At 39.4% G+C, this 12,119-nt stretch overlaps 1 protein-coding gene across 9 annotated transcripts in view; it reads right to left on the bottom strand.

Annotated features, from left to right (window-relative positions):
* The window catches only part of TCAIM (T cell activation inhibitor, mitochondrial), a 38,221-nt gene that overhangs the window by 18,640 nt on the left and 7,462 nt on the right, over positions 1–12,119 (bottom strand). For all 9 annotated transcript variants that reach the window (XR_015151032.1, XR_015151033.1, XR_015151031.1 and 6 more), the window contains 3 exons: positions 10,161–10,233; positions 4,713–4,848; positions 2,013–2,166 (listed from right to left, as the gene is read on the bottom strand). Coding sequence is in view for 6 of the 9 variants with exons in the window: in XM_086366443.1 (XP_086222569.1) it covers positions 2,013–2,166; positions 4,713–4,848; positions 10,161–10,189 (319 nt within the window). In the remaining 3 variants the exon portion in view is untranslated. The remainder of the gene's footprint in view (positions 1–2,012; positions 2,167–4,712; positions 4,849–10,160; positions 10,234–12,119) is intronic.

The raw sequence follows: 12,119 nt of genomic DNA, 5'->3' as shown, positions 1-12,119 counted from the left end.
AATTGTTCTTAATTATTCACCGCTCCATTCAAGGCTGAAATGTGCTTTTTTCATGTCTTTGCCACTGATGACAGTCATCACAATCTAGATTGTTCTCAGAGATACCTATTCTGCCTGCCACACAGATTTACAGAGTCTAGAACATGCAAACTAAGAGTTTTTAGTTGAATCATTGATGATAATGTGAGAGAAATACTGGTAGAATTATTCTAGGTGAAAGAGGAAAGGAAAATCCAAATTCCTGCAGTTGAGGTTTGGAAGAAATAGTTTATCCTCGGAAGAGATGAGTCAAGGAATAAATCTCAATTTCTCTCCTAATTTACCAACTCCATTAATCACTTAATTCAATGTAAGAGCTGCTACATAGTTTGGAATGCCTGTGCCAGACTGCATGCATCCTTTATTGGGAATATTATCTAATTAACTCAGTTTGCATTGATTACTAAGGCTAAACATTTTTACATGCTTATTGGCTACTTGTTGTTCAGTCACTTAGTTGTGCCCGACTTTTTGCAACCCCATGGACTGTAGCCCACAAGGCTCCTCTATCCATGGGATTTCCCAGGCAAGAATATTGGAGTGGGTTGCCATTTCTTTCTCCAGGGGATCTTCCCGACCCAGGGATGGAACCCTCATCTCCTGCTTGGCAGGTGGATTCTCTGCCACTGAGTCATTTGGGAAGATCCATTGGCTATTTATGGGTATTATTTCTTGAAATGCCTAGACACTGTTTGCCAATCTTTGTAACTGAGCTACTCTTTTCTTTCTGACACCTAAAAACTCCTTATATACTATCATTATCTTTTTCTCACTTATGCTACGTTTTCTCTCATCTCTTAATTATTTTTCACAATCTATTTTTATTTAGTAAATGGTTCAAAGTTAACCATTAACTGCAAGTAGAGGATTTTTCTCTTTGCTTAGCCAAAGCTGACTACAGCTATTTGTTTTAGCATTAATTCACAGAAAACTCTTAGTAAATCTTTAAATTGTTTTAAAGTTAATTCCAAAAAAGTTACTTCCTCAAGAATGACAAAAAGGATGGATGTTTAGAGAAGAATGGACCCACATTTACCCTTAGTTTTAAGTATTACTGGGACTTCCCTGGTGGTTCAGAAGGTAAAGATTCTGCCTACGGTGCAGGAGACCTGGGTTCAATCTCTGGGTGGGGAAGATCCCCTGGAGCAGGAAATGCCAAATCACACCAGTATTCTTGCCTGAGAAATCCCATGGATAGAGGAGCCTGGTGGGCTAGAGTCCATGGGGTCGAAAAGAGCTGGACATGCAAAGCAGTGGCAAAGGACCAAACAGAACACTGTATGTTAAGACTGATCAGATTTTAGAAATAGTATGAGGCTGGGGTTAGAGAGTTCAAAGACCCTTAGTCTGTCTCCATGGTCCTGGGGCATTACTAAGTTACAGTTGGGCAAACACTAGGTACCTTACAGGGTACTCTGAGGACTAGATGAGAAAAGGTAAGCTATACTTTAAAAAATGTATAAATTGTCATATACACATTTAATACTTAAAACCAGCACTGAACTAGGAAGGGGACAAGCAGAAACATTTTCTAGTCAAAAAAGTTTAAACATTAAAAGAGGCTCATCCATATATACACTGCCATATACAAAACGGCCAGTGGGAAGCCGCGCATAGCACAGGGAGCTCAGCTCTGTGCTCCGTGATGACCTAGAGCGGTGGGATGGGGATGGGGTGGGCAGAGTTCAAGGGGGAGGGGGTGTCTGTGTACATATAACTTGTTCACTCTGTTGTACAGCAGAAACTAATACAACATTGTAAAGCAACTATCCTTAAGGGAAAAAAAAAGAGGCTCATCAAACAGAAGTAGCCAGGAATAAAATCTAACTCTAAGAAAACACCTGATTAAATGATATTACTTTCTACGACAAGGCTTCACTCCAAAGGTCTTCTAGCAACTTTTAGACAGGTTGAACTCATGCCAAATGAAGCCTGCAAGGGTGCAAGGGACACATGAGAAATAAGAAATGTACCCGAAGTGCTGAAGTGTTCCTGGCCGTCAGAGGGATTCTGATCTGTTTCTCTTACATAAAACACAAGCTGGGTTGGTTTCAAAGACTTGAAGCCTGGTTTCTGAAGGTTTTCTAAGTAGGCACTTAATCTCTTAAGGGAATTTTCATTGACTTCCTGGAAAAAAAAAAAATTGAGACATTTATGTACAAAATAGACAAGGAAACATCAGAAATTATATCCCAACCTTTTACACACACTATTGAGGGTATTAAAGAATTTAGTATTAAAAAAGGTTGGGATTTCATAGCTCCTCGGTACAGGATAAAATTGAATCCATACCTCACAACATGTAACTCCACAGAGAAGAGATGAAAAAAAAAAAAATGTAGCTACAAAGGTATTAGAAGAAAACATGGCTGAGTTCCTTTATAAATGAGATGTAGAAAAAGCCTGCTGCTGCTGCTAAGTCGCTTCAGTCGTGTCCGACTCTGTGCGACCCCACAGACGGCAGCCCACCAGCCTCCCCCATCCCTGGGATTCTCCAGGCAAGAACACTGGAGTGGGCTGCCATTTCCTTCTCCAATGCATGAAAGTGGAAAGTGAAAGTGAAGTCGCTCAGTCGTGCCCCACTCTTAGCGACCCCATGGACTGCAGCCCACCAGGCTCCTCCGTCCATGGGATTTTCCAGGCAAGGGTACTGGAGTGGGGTGCCATTGCCTTCTCCTAGAAAAAGCCTAACTATGACTAAATATCTCAAGTAATAAATGATTGATAAATCCAATTACATAATAAAAACTTAATATAGTACAAGGGACTATATTCAATATCTTGTGATAAACCATAATGAAAAAGAATATAAAATACATATATATGTATAACCGAATCATTGTGCTATACAGCAGAAATCAACATACTGTAAATTAACTATACTTCAATTTTAAAACAAGCTTAAAAAAAGAACACATAAAAAACCACACACACACACACACAAAATTCTATAGACATAAACTGACTCTCAGCTATATTGTGTTGGGGGGTGTGATGATTTACTAACTAGAAGGATTTATAGAACTCAGAAAAGCTGTTATACTCATGGTTACACTTTATTACAGCAAAAGGATACAGATTAAAATCAGCAAAGGGAAAATGTGTGTAGGGTGGAGTCCAGGAGGGACCGAGTGCAAGGTTCCAGTCGTTCTCTCCCAAGGACGTTGCACAGACAGTGCTTAAGCTCCCAGCAAGGACATGTGACGACATCAGAAGCGCTGCCAACCACAAAAGCACATTCAAGCCTTGGGGGCCAGGGCTTTTACTGGGGCACTATGTGCCCATGTGACTGACCTTAGTTATTTGTCTCCAGCCTCCCCAGAGGGTCTCAGGCATGAGAAATTATGCCTTTTACCATAACTCACATTGTTAGGATAAACTGTCTGGTGTGGCCCAAGGCTTTGGGCACACAGAAACATTCTTATCAGGCAAGGATATCCTGGGGCTCAGAGCTCATCTCCCAGGAGGCAGTGAAGAGCCAAGACTGAAGCCAGGCATTTCTTTGTAACCAAGCCTGCCGAGTTCACGTTTTATGGCACATAAAAGTTTTAGTTAAAAAAAAAAAGGTATATTGGTAGAGGACGGAAATCATCACCTAGTACTAAGCTTAATTTTTCCACACACGTTGGATTTAAAAACTGTAAATTGTGAAATATTCAACCGTATTCATGTATGCCATTCCCAATAATTTGTATTACTTTATTACATCTCCAAGGTAGTAGTTATTTTGCTGTTGATTCAATTTACTAATTAGTTAAAAAGGATCTAATTTCTAACAACCAATATAACAACCATCATAATCAGAGTATTTTCTGAAAGCAAAGAAGTAAAACTGATTTATCTTCCATGGTAAGTAGAAAAAGGCAATACAGTACGGTTCTAATTTTCAAGAGTTTTAAATTCCTTTTCATGTTAAACCAGTTATCAGTGTAAGGAAGACAAAAGGAACCAATGAGATAATTTCAAAGCATTTGGTTCTGTAATATTTTATCTAATGTTAAAAAATACTAGTGTTCCTAATTAAGTTTATCATGAGTTATTTTTCACATCAGTTTGCATTCCTTGAGCACACATGAGCTGATGGCATAGGGAAGTGGACCAACAGCAGGCAACTATTCAGCCACTGAAAAACCTTCCTTATATCAACCTTTAAAAAAGGGACTGATTATAGTAACAGAGGCCAGAAGTGGTCTTTCTGACCCCAAATTTTACTTTCAAAACTGGTACAGAATACATGATTACTCACATACAGAGTTTACACAGTATCTTTTTTTTTTTAAGATTTTTTTAATGTGGACCATTTTTAAAGTCTTTATTCAATCTGTTACAATATTGTTTCTACTTTTATGTTTTGGTTTCTTGGTTGTGAGGCATGTGGGATCTAAGATCCCTGACCAGGGATCAAACCCACACCCTCTGCATTAGAAGGTGAAGTCTTAACCCCTGCACCACCAGGGAAGTTCCTAAGCCGTATCTTTATTGTCTGCCAGAAACACGACAGCTTTCATAAAAAACAATAGCGTTAGTTTCAGTTTCCAGGTCCTACAGTTCAAAGCACTGATTATACCACTATGACAAAACAAACCCAATGTACAGAACACTCTGTATTACACTGTAGCAAAGGTAAATAAATAAACGTAGACTGAACGTTAAACATAAAGAAAAATATTTACCCTTTCCCTGGGGTGCTGTCCAAAGAAATCTGGATGTACGGCAAAATAAAATGGCCTCAAGGCATTGACTGCTTCAGCTCCTGATAAAGCTCTTGATAACAGAAAGCAGTATGGAAGTATCTTTCCTGGACATAACCTTTTTAAAAGATATGGATTTATTACTCACTGGATTACTGACACAGACACAAATCCCCCATGAATAAAGCAACAGTAACATTAAGATTACTATGTATGGAAAATATCATAGAAACGATATAGAAACCAGAGTGTAAAACTTTGTGGTTTTCTGAAATCCACAGAAGAGTAGATTTCAGTGAGTGCTACATGATTTCTATAAACATTGGTTATAAATTCCTCTGATGTAATATCATAAGATAATATTTAATAATAATAAAACTTCCTCTCAAAAGCCTACCTTGAAATGTAAACTGGCTTCACTGCAAATGACAACAATTTTCTGTATCATTTTTGTTTTTCAGATTAAAAAAAAACCCCGATATCCAAAAGAATAATCTTTATTTTAAAGTGAAAATAGTTTGATAATTGTAATGCTTCATAAGAGATATAAAATGTCTTTTAGTTCATTTCATCATTACCAGCATGCTAAAATTTTCCAGTTAGATACCTTGACATCTCATTCTCAAATTTTGGCACAACTCACCTGGGAGTGTTTTTTTAAAAAAGTAGTTTTAAATCCAAATGAGATTATTTGCAATTTCTGGGAAGCACTTTCATGACTTCTATTTTTCAATGTAATAATTTACCTTTTTCACTTTATAATGGGCTGTGAAGTGAAGTGAAATGAAAGTCGCTCAGTTGTGTCTGACTCTTTGCAACCCCAGGGACTGTAGCCTGCCAGGCTCCTCTGTCCATGGGATTTTCCAGGCAAGACTACTGGAGTGGGTTGCCATTCTCTTCTCCAGGGGATCTTCCCAACCCAGGGATTGAACTCAGATCTCCCGCACTGCAGACGGATTCTTTACCATCTGAGTCACTAGGGAAGTCCCAGTGGGCTGTGAAGAAATCTCCAGATACTGTGCTCATTTTGGTCTGTGACATTAGGTGCACTGAGTCTTTGGGGAAGTTTTCTACCTTTACAGTGATTGAGGGACTTCCCTGGTGGTCCGGTGGCCAGGACTTAGTATAGACCCCAATGCAAGGGGTCCGGGTTTGTTCCCTGATCAGGGAAGTAGATCCCACATGCACAACTAAGATTCCATGTGCAGCAAGGAGGACCTGGCACAGCCAAATAAATATATATTTTCAAAAAATAAAATGCTATTATAGAATCATTTCTGGAGATTAAAAAAAAAATCTGAGCACCACCATCATATTTTCAGATTACCTTTCTTTTTTCCAACCTGTACTTGAACCTTCTATAAATTAACATACAGGCTGTGTATTAAGGATTATATAACAGGAGTTTGGACAGTAAAGGAAAAGCTGAAACTCCTCAATAGGAGGCAGGATAAGTAAATGTTAGTGACAGCTCCATTTCCTCTCTATCTGAGTTTAAGCCCCCATTTCCAAATGTGTGATGGACACTTTAGCTATCCTGCCAGCCTCTCAAATTTTAAGTGTCTTAAAAAACGGAGCCGAGGTCACTACTTTTCTTCTAAACTCAGCTTGGATACAAAAGGCAAGGACGCAGTTGGACAGTGCCATCCAGAATTACATTCTTTATTTCTGTTACTGAGGTCCTCTTTTCTTCCTGTTGCCAGTGCAGAACCTCTCAGATCTACTGTTGCCTGAATCAGCTCACCAGCCTCACCTCATTTTTAGTCCTGAAGTCTTACTTTTCACTTTACAGTGTCCTTTGAAACCATTCCTTCTTTCCGATCACCACAAAACTGGACTGCACTGCCTCCGAATCAGTATTCTCCTGTTTCTTTTCCCTAACCATGCTGTATACAGGTTAATTTTCCTAAAATCCCACTATCCTTGGATTCCTTACTGAAACACCTTTGATGGTGTTTCAACTCCTGCAGAGTAAAATCCACTCCTTAGTCTGGTATTTATAACTTCCAATCTATCTTTCCAACTTGATCTTCAAGCACCCCTGACAGAAGCCCTCAGTTTCAGCCCCACTGGCGATCTGCCTTGTCCTTCCCTTTCTTCTCATGATTTCTAAGCTCTCAGACATTCTCTCTGCTCCCCACTTCCGTCTGTCCAAATTGTACTTACTCATTCACTAATTACTGCAGTCCTAGAGATGTGCCAGGAGGCAACGTGCCCAGTCCCCCAGAACCTTCCCTCTTGTATCCTCATTATAAAGTCTTTCCCTCTTCTAAGCTTTAATAAAACAAACTGTGTGCCCCACATACGTGGAACAGAATACCATAAAGTAGAAATGATATATATTCATCCTCCTCAACTACCATGACATCCTTGAGGGCAGGAAAAACATTTCACAGGTATTTACTGTTGTTCGTTATGCTAGTTTGGGTCTGCTGAAAAGCAGAAGTCAAGACAGAAGTAGATGTGCAAGAGAATGACTGGGAAAGAAAGGAAGTAGGGAGACTTTTCAGACCATGGTTCAGGCCAGACACCTACAGAAGGAGAAAGGGAAGGGACGAACCTTGGGGAGGATGTCTGGGGCTGCTGTCCAGTCCCAAGAAGGGTTCAGTCCTGCCAGTGGGAAGTCTTCCAGCCAGTCACCCACTGGGGACATCCTGTGTCCTGCTGGAGTGAGCCTGACTTGATATTCCTCTTCCTCTCAGCCACTGATGGCCTGAGGGCAAACGCTGAGGTAGACCCAGAGGGGCAGGAGAGCTCAGAGGCTCCCACTATGGGGTCTGGCTAACGTATAGTAAATGACTGTGCAGCAGGTATTTAACGCAAGGAAATAAGAGCAAGAAAAACCAGAGAAACGCTGGGCTGGAAGAAGCACAAGCTGGAATCAAGAGTGCCGGGAGAAATATCAATAACCTCAGATATGCAGATGATACCACCCTTATGGCAGAAAGTGAAGAAGAACCAAAGAGCCTCTTGATGAAAGTGAAACAGGAGAGTGAAAAAGTTGGCTTAAAGCTCAACATTCAGAAAACTAAGATCGTGGCATCTGGTCCCATCACTTCATGGGAAATAGATGGCAAAACAGTGGAAACAGTGGCTGACTTTATTTTTCTGGGCTCCAAAATCACTGCAGATGGTGACTGCAGCCATGAAATTAAAAGATGCTTACTCCTTGGAAGGAAAGTTATGACCAACCTAGACAGCATATTAAAAACCAGAGATATTACTTTACCAGCAAAGGTCTGTTTAGTCAAGGGTAAGGTTTTTCCAGTAGTCATGTATATATGTGAGAGTTGGACTATAAAGAAAGCTGAGCGCCGAAGAATTGATGCTTTTGAACTGTGGTGTTGGAGAAGACTCTTGAGAGTCCCTTGGACTGCAAGGAGATCCAACCAGTCCATCCTAAAGGAGATCAGTCCTGGGTGTTCATTGGAAGGACTGATGTTGAAGCTGAAACTCCAATACTTTGGCCACCTGATGTGAAGAGGTGACTCATCTGAAAAGACCCTGATGCTGGGAAAGATTGAGGGCAGGAGGAGAAGGGGATGACAGAGGATAAGATGGCTGGATGGCATCACCGACTCAATGGACATGGGTTTGGGTAAACTCTAGGAGTTGGTGATGGACAGGGAGGCCTGGCTTGCTGCGGTTCATGGGGTCACAAAGAGTGGGACACAACTGAGCAACTGAACTGAACTGAACTGAAAGCAATATTGTGTTGCTTTATTTTGTGTGTGTGTTGCTTTAGATTGAGCAAAACTGGTACATGAAACTTCTTTTGTAAAGTCCCAGAGAGGAAATATTTTAGGCTTTCAGGGCCATCTGGTTTGTGATGCAACTCTGCAACTCCACTGCTGTAGTGGGAAACGAGCCACAAGCAAGAAATAAGGAGGTGGCTGGGGGCGAATGAAGCTTCAATTACACACACACAGACTGTACAGTCAACTTAGTTGTGAAATCAATTTAGTAATCCATGACCTACATGAAAAACATACAAAAAAACAACCCAGAAAATATATCTCAGAACAGAAAATATTCTAGGATATTATATGTGGCAAGGTTAACTGTTATGAAACTTTTATTTTTATGGGTTAGAGTTAAAATACAGTTTTCTAAGGACTGAGATCAAAAAAGCCAGAAAACTGTGTCTCTATCGACGACAACTAGCGCTCACTGCCATCAGTGGCATGGGGGTGAAGGAGTGGGTATCACTGAAGGAAACAGCCCAGGAAGTGTTGTAAATCCCATCCTTCCAAGCTCCTACAGCCTCTCTTTGTATCAGAGCAAGAGGACACAGCACTTTAGCCTGGTTTTCTACAGCTGAACACTACCATCAGATACCACAACATATAGAATGTCTCAACATCTGCCCAACAACTTTTGGGGATGCTGTCCAGTATCTCACAGCTTCTTTTGTTTCTCTTTTCTTCTTCTTTTAAACCATTTATGTCATAAATTCAGTGAGAGAAAGTCTCCCTTTATTGGATAATCCTCATCATAAACTGAATTGGTGGAAACAGTCTGTTGCCCCTAAAGACACTGCTTTTAACCGTGACTACTGGCTGAGATAGTCACGTATCAACGCATAATTATTTAAAAGTACTAATTAGTGCCAAATGTGTTTTAGTAATCTAAAACTTGACATGTCATTTTTTGGGGGGAGAGTGTGCCCTGAGGCATGTGGGATCTTAGTTCCCTGACCAGGGACTGAACCCATGTCTCCTGCATTCAAAGTGTGGAGTCTTAACCACTGGACCACCAGAGAAGTCCCCGACATTATTTTTATGGAACAGATCAAATTTTATTTTGGTTATATACTTTGAGCCAAATAAATTTACCTTTTTTGACTTGGCTACCAAGAAGCCAGAAATCTATTTGAATAATTGTCTAATCAGTTCTACTTTTTAAACAAATGATCTTTTTTCTCTAGAGGGCATCTGGTTTTCATTTTGGTTAACTGTATATGTGCCTATTACTATGCCAATTAAATTTTATTGAGCTCCTTAAATTCTTTCCTGAAATAGGTAGCATTTAGACTATACATACATAAATAGCAAATATAACAATCAAATGATCTTATTATACAATTTCAATATAAAGTGGTTTTCTTTATGACAGCAACAGACTTGAGGGCAACATAGTAAGATCTGTGCCAAGGACAGACGATCTTCTTTTCCTCTTAAACTTTTCATACTGAACTGTTTTGAAAGATGGTATCTATTCTTTTCACCTTTTACTCTGAATAGATACTTGGGAGAAAGACATGGATGTTTACATGAATTTTCTTTTTCTTACTCCTGCCCTCCACCATAATACAGACAAAATAGTTAGAATTTGATAAAAGTATAATAAATTGAAATTAAACACCTAATAGCTTCCACATACTCCCTCCACCTCCCAAATACTAATAACAGATTGAACCACAAAGCTTACCTCCTCACAGGTCTCAGGTGGCAAAACATTTCTGAATATATATGTAGGTCAAGTTCCAGGCATCCATTAATCACTTAAAAAGTTAAGCAGATACCAGTAATGAAAAAACGGAATTGGAAATTAAAAGCACATTACCATTTACATTAGCAACCCCCCAAAATGAAATACTTAAATTATAAATCTAATGAAATATGTAGAAGATGTATGAGGAAACTGTAAAACTCAGATAAAAAAAATCAAAGAATGAAATGGAGAGATATTCCATGTTCATGAACGGCAAGAGAGATATTCCATGTTCATGAACGGCAAGACTCAATTTTGTCAAGATGTCAGTTCTTTCCACCTTGATTTACAGATTCAATGTAATCCCAATCAAAATCTCAGCAAATTATTATTTGGAAATAACATATACTAGTTTATATGTAGAATAAATAGAATAGCCAACTCAACACTGACGAAGAATGAAGTTGGAAGACTGACACTAGCGGACTTCAAGACTTACTGTAAAGTTACAGGAAGTAACTGGTGAAAGAACACACAAAGAGATCAGTGGGCAGTAAGAGAGCCCAGGAACAGATCTCAAAATACAGCCAACTGATCTTCGACAAAGGCACTACTATGGAGCAATGATAATCTTTTCAATAAACGGTACTGGGACAACTGGACATCAACATGCAAAAATATTAATCCAGTCATACAACTTACACACTTCACAAAAATTAACTCAAGCTGGATCTCAAAGACCTAAATATAAAACATAAAACTACAAAATTCTTAGGCAAGTACCTAGGAGAACACCTAGATGACCTTAGGTATGTCAGTGACTTTTCAGATATAACACCAAAGGTTCAGTCTGTGAAGGAAACAACTGATGCACTGAATTTCATTAAAATTAAAAATTTCGCTCTGTGAAAGACAATGTAGAGGGAAAGAAAGAACAAACCACAGACTGGGAGAAAATATTTGCAAAGAAAATATTTACATATCTGACAAAGGATTGCTATCCAACATACACCAAAAGTATCTTTAAAACTCAGCAACTGGAAAATGGACAACCTGATTAAAACATGGGCCAAAGATTTGAACAGATACCTCATGGAAGAAGATATACAGATGGCAAAAAAGCATATAAAAATATGTTTCACATCACAGGTCTTCAGGGAAATGCAAATTAAGACAACGATATACTACAACACACCTATTGGAATGGCCAAATCCAAAACACTGACGACAAACGCTGGTGAGGCTGTGGAGCAACAGAAACTCTCATTCATGGCTGGCGGGAATGCAAAATGACACAGCCAATTTGGGAGGCAGTTTGGAAACTTCTTACAAAACTAAACAGACTCTTACCATATGATCCAGTAACCACACTCCTCGGTATTTATTCAAATGAACTGAAAACATGTCTACAGACAAACCTGCACACGGATGCTTATTGTGGTTTTATTCATAATTGCCAGATCCGGGAAGCAACCAAGATATCCTTCAGTAGGTGAGCCGATAAACTGTAGTCCATCCAGCTAATTGAATATTACTCAGTACTGAAACAAAGGAGCTCTCAAGCTATGAGGAGACATGGAAGAAATTTAAATGCATATACCTATGTGAAAGAAGCAACCTGGGAAGATTATATACTGTATGATTCCAACTATATGCCATTTTGGAAAAGGCAAAACTATGGTGATAGTAAAAAGATCAGCGGTTGGAAGGGAGGGAGGGATGAATAGGTGAAGCACACAGGATTTTTTGGGCAGTGGAAGTACTCTGTATAATACTACTACATGGTAGATGTATATCATTATACATTTGCCCAAACCTATGAAATGTACAACACTAACAGTGAACCCTAATGTAAACTGTGGACTCTGGGTGATAATCATGTGTCAATATAGGTTCATTGATTGTAATACATGTACAACTCAGGTGTGGGAGGCTACGTGTGTGTAGGGAGGAAGT

This window comes from Bos grunniens, chromosome 22 (assembly GCF_055505025.1).
Source record: "Bos grunniens cultivar Pamir isolate PY7600 chromosome 22, Bosgru_T2T1.0, whole genome shotgun sequence".
Lineage (NCBI taxonomy): Eukaryota > Metazoa > Chordata > Mammalia > Artiodactyla > Bovidae > Bos > Bos grunniens.
Note: the sequence above shows the minus strand (reverse complement) of the source record. Positions and strands in the feature narration are given on the sequence as shown.